We start from the raw sequence: 4123 nt of genomic DNA, 5'->3' as shown, positions 1-4123 counted from the left end.
AAGAAGAGCCCTGCTGGATCAGACCAGTGGTCCATCTAGTCCAGTATACTAAAAACATAAGGAGAGCCCTGCTGGATCAGACCAGTGGTCCATCTAGTCCAGCATCTGAAGGACATAAGAAGAGCACTGCTGGAGCAGACCAGTGGTCCATCTAGTTCAGCATCCTAAGAACATAAGAAGAGCACTGCTGGATCAGACCAGTGGTCCATCTAGTTCAGCATCCTACGAACACAAGAAGAGCCCTGCTGGATCAGACCAGTGGTCCATCTAGTTCAGCATCCTAAGAACATAAGAAGAGCCCTGCTGGATCAGACCAGGGGTCCATCTAGTCCAGTATACTAAAACATAAGAAGAGCCCTGCTGGAGCAGACCAGTGGTCCATCAGCATCTGAAGGACATAAGAAGAGCCCTGCTGGATCAGACCAGTGGTCCATCTAGTCCAGCATCTGAAGAACATAAGAAGAGCCCTGCTGGATCAGACCAGTGGTCCATCTAGTCCAGCATCCGAAGAACGTAGGAAGAGGGCATCATTTGATGCAACTGTGTTCTAGTATTTGTGGAGATGGAGAAAATTTTCTCTTTGCCAACTCTCTCCACCGCATGCATAGTTTTATAAACCTCTCTCATGTTCCCTTTAGTCATTTCTTTTCTAAACTGAAAAGCCCCACACTCCTTAATCTTTCCTCGCAGGGAAGATGCTCCAACCATTTCTTGTGCTTTCCATCTGCCTGACCCATCCATTTCCCCTCGTCTTCTAGCTCTAATCAAGACCAACGCTGGAATTCAGACAGCTGTTCAAAGCAAAAAGAAATTGTGCTCTACCTCTGTTTGATAAATGGGCTCCCGAAGGTGATGTTTTCCTCCACTGTGGCATTCAGGAGCCAGGGCTTCTGGGCTGCGTAAGCCACTGTGTATCTGCTCCTGATGAAAGAAGTGCATACAAATAAACGTTAAGTCATGGGGAATTGGCTCCTTCTGGTCGATGCACACTGAGCTTGGTAAGAGGCAAAAGCACACAAACAATTAGCAGGCGTCATAACCAAGGAGAAAAGGTTTAAAGGAAAAGGTTAGGTTAAAAGAGCACCCACTCTCTGCCATGTGTTTTCTCTGTCTTCCCCCGACTGAAAAACTATCTGGTTTATCTGCACTTTCCTCAAAGTACGTAAAGACATCATGTGGGAGGGGGGGATTATGACCGCAGCCTTTAATCAAGGCATCCCTATCCCAAGTCTGATCTCATGTAATGTGGGAACGGAGTATACATGCATGTAGCCCAACAGGCATTGGTCCAGTCTGTATGAGATCTACCTGAAAGTAGAGTCGCCAGGTCCCTTTGAGATGCCGATGGGGGGGAAGTTTCGGGAGCCGGAAGTGTCACTCCCGATGTGCTGTCATCACAGGAAGTGATGTTGTGCACTGTGCCTACATCACCTGAAAGTGACATAGGCAATGCTCTGGTTTTTGGGCAAAACTCTATGGTAAAATCACCATCAAACCATAGAGTTTTGCCCAAAAGCCAGAGTGTCACACACACCCCGACGTCACCGACGTGCCTACGTCACGTCTGGGTAACATTGGCACATTGCTCCAGGTTGCTGTTGGGGGGGGGAATTTCCTCCCACCAGCCAGGTGGCTGGCAGCGGGCAAGAGCCTGCAAAACCAGGGAATCCCCCGCCCCCAACTGGGGACTGGCAACCCTACCTGCAAGGTCTATTTCCCACATTGATTTGTCTGAGCATGCTGCAGAGGATTCCAAAAAATGTTCAGAAGAGTATGATTGGATCACAGTGTGACCTGGGAACACACCCAACATTCTCCTAGAAAGATCACCATATTGGAGCGTCTCTCTTTTGCGAAACCTTGTCTGCCATTTTCAATCAAAAAAACCTTTCCAAATAATTCTGGATCCTGAGATGACAATTTGGAAAATCACTGGCCTATCCTACTGAATAATGTCCGATGACCGGTATGCCGTGGCATTTCTGTCTGAATATATTTAATGCCTTGTTAATTCAACAGCATCAGATAGATGACATACAACAGTAATTAGTATTTAACCACTGACATTTTGAGATTTTTATACGGGAAGCCTGGCCAAACCAAAACTGTTGACAGAGGCCATCAAAAGTGTTCAAGGTTCAAACGCCCCTTTCAAAAGGTAAATTCAAATTCTGAATTGGAAATTTCTCACTCAAAATATGGTACATTTGTTGCACTTCTCAATATTTGCCAATATTTCGTTCAGCTCTCATTGTTTTGGAGAGTACTAATCTGATTTATCAAATTAGATTCAGTGGTTGTTCTCTACAATTAGATGAAAATATATACGGGTGCTATGAAAAGTGGAATGTTGGTTAGAAGCATATGAAGTAACCCAACCAGTTCTCATATTTTAGGAGTTTAGAAAGCTTAATTTTTTTTTGAACTATGTTAATAATTGCTCTTCAGTTATCAGGTGTCAAACAGTGGCTGGATCCAACCCAGTGGTTCCCAATCATCTCCATGTGTGCTACGAATTAAAACTGAAACGGAATTTCAACTTAAGTTCAGTGAACATTTGTACATCTAAATCACTTTATTTTGGAATGAAATCGGATGAACTATGAATATTTGGCTGATATCTGGTTCCAGACATGGAAACTGGATTTTGCCATTTGGGATTTGACCACTGAGATACTGACATTTGTTATCCAGCAAGCCACCAAAATCTGAATTTTGCATCATAAAGTAAAAGAAAATTGAGTTTTGTATGGAACACCCCCCCCCCCTGCAGACTAAAATGGAAGGTGTGTTTGGCAAATCCATTTCGGCATGGCTAACAACTCTGCAGCATGACAAGTACTTTTTTATTCTTTCCCCAGTTCCCAGTTATGATTGTATTCACAACTGGGGCTAAATTCCTAGTTGTTTTCACTGACATGAAAATCTGATGACCTATCATCTCTGTATGATTTCTGCCATACTGATACCTGCATTCCAGGCTTTGGAGCAACCCAAGTCCCATTGTACGTAATAAAAACAAAGATAGCCCGGACCATATAGAACAGGGAGCAAGCGAGTGGCAACATCACCAGAAATAAAAACAGTAAGGCCCAGTCCAGACAGATAAGAGCTAGCCAAGGTCTCTGTGTGACTGAAAACATACAAGCACTCTGGTCTCCCAAAACCAGATCATGTTGTATATGACAACAGGAATCTTCTTAATTACTGTTTTCCAGGGCTATTTTTGGGCAGGAACGCACAGGAATGGAGTTCCAGCTGGCTCCCAAGTTGGCCACGCCCAGCAGGAAATCATTAGCATAATAGGCCATACCCAACAGCAGAAACTCATTAGGATTGGCTACATTAGGGGTGCAAAGGAGTTCCTGCTACAAAAAGAGCCCTCACTCAACCGTTTTGACCACAAACAAGGTAAACAGAATAAGAAGCAAAAGGTGGGTGTGGCTGGATGACAACACTTCTGGTAACATGGGGGTGTGGCCTAATGTGCTAATGAGCTGTGCTCTCAGGGGTGTGGCCTAATATGCTGTTGGGTTTGGCCTATTATGCTAATGAGTTCCTGCTGGGCTTTTTCTACAAAAAGAGCCCTGCTGTTTTCACGACAAAGGTCATAAACAGCAAGCCATCACACACTAAAAAGAAAGCCTAAGGTTTGCTACCTGAGTTACTATTTGTTTGTTTGTTTATTTATTACTTCTGTTTGTATCTCGCCTTGCCGGGCATGGTGGCTCAAGGCAGCTAACAGAGTTAAAACAACATAAACAATACCAAGTTAAAACAGCAACAGTCTACAAGTAAAACCGACAGATGGTGGCGATAATCCAAACCATACCCAATGATAGGAGTAGCATCCAGCGAGGTCTCAGGCCAGAAGACGTTCTAGATTTCAGGCCAGAAGATGTTCCAGGGCACATTCATCAGTGGCGGCTCCTAACCGAAAGCCTGGTTGAGGAGCTCCGTTTTACAGGCCCTGCGGATGTCCACCGGGAACTCATTCCACCAGTATGGGGCCGCCACTGAGAAGGCCCTGGCTCTGGTGATAGTCAGCCTGGCTTCTTTCGGTCCAGGGAGGGTCAAACGATGCTGCGACCCTAACCTCAGTGCTCTCTGGGGCACATGTAGG

General features: G+C 45.0%; 1 protein-coding gene across 1 annotated transcript in view; it reads right to left on the bottom strand.

The window, feature by feature from the left end:
* Positions 1–4123, bottom strand: part of LOC107108408 (ATP-binding cassette sub-family C member 9-like) — a gene marked incomplete at its 5' end in the record, with an annotated part of 66928 nt that overhangs the window by 60990 nt on the left and 1815 nt on the right. The window contains one exon of the mRNA XM_015408838.1: positions 823–921. Within this exon, the coding sequence (XP_015264324.1) occupies positions 823–921 (99 nt within the window). The remainder of the gene's footprint in view (positions 1–822; positions 922–4123) is intronic.

Source organism: Gekko japonicus, unplaced genomic scaffold (assembly GCF_001447785.1).
Source record: "Gekko japonicus isolate JY-2015 unplaced genomic scaffold, Gekko_japonicus_V1.1 scaffold4030, whole genome shotgun sequence".
In the NCBI taxonomy this organism is placed as follows: Eukaryota; Metazoa; Chordata; class Lepidosauria; order Squamata; family Gekkonidae; genus Gekko; species Gekko japonicus.
This window is presented reverse-complemented; position numbering and strand designations above follow the sequence as displayed.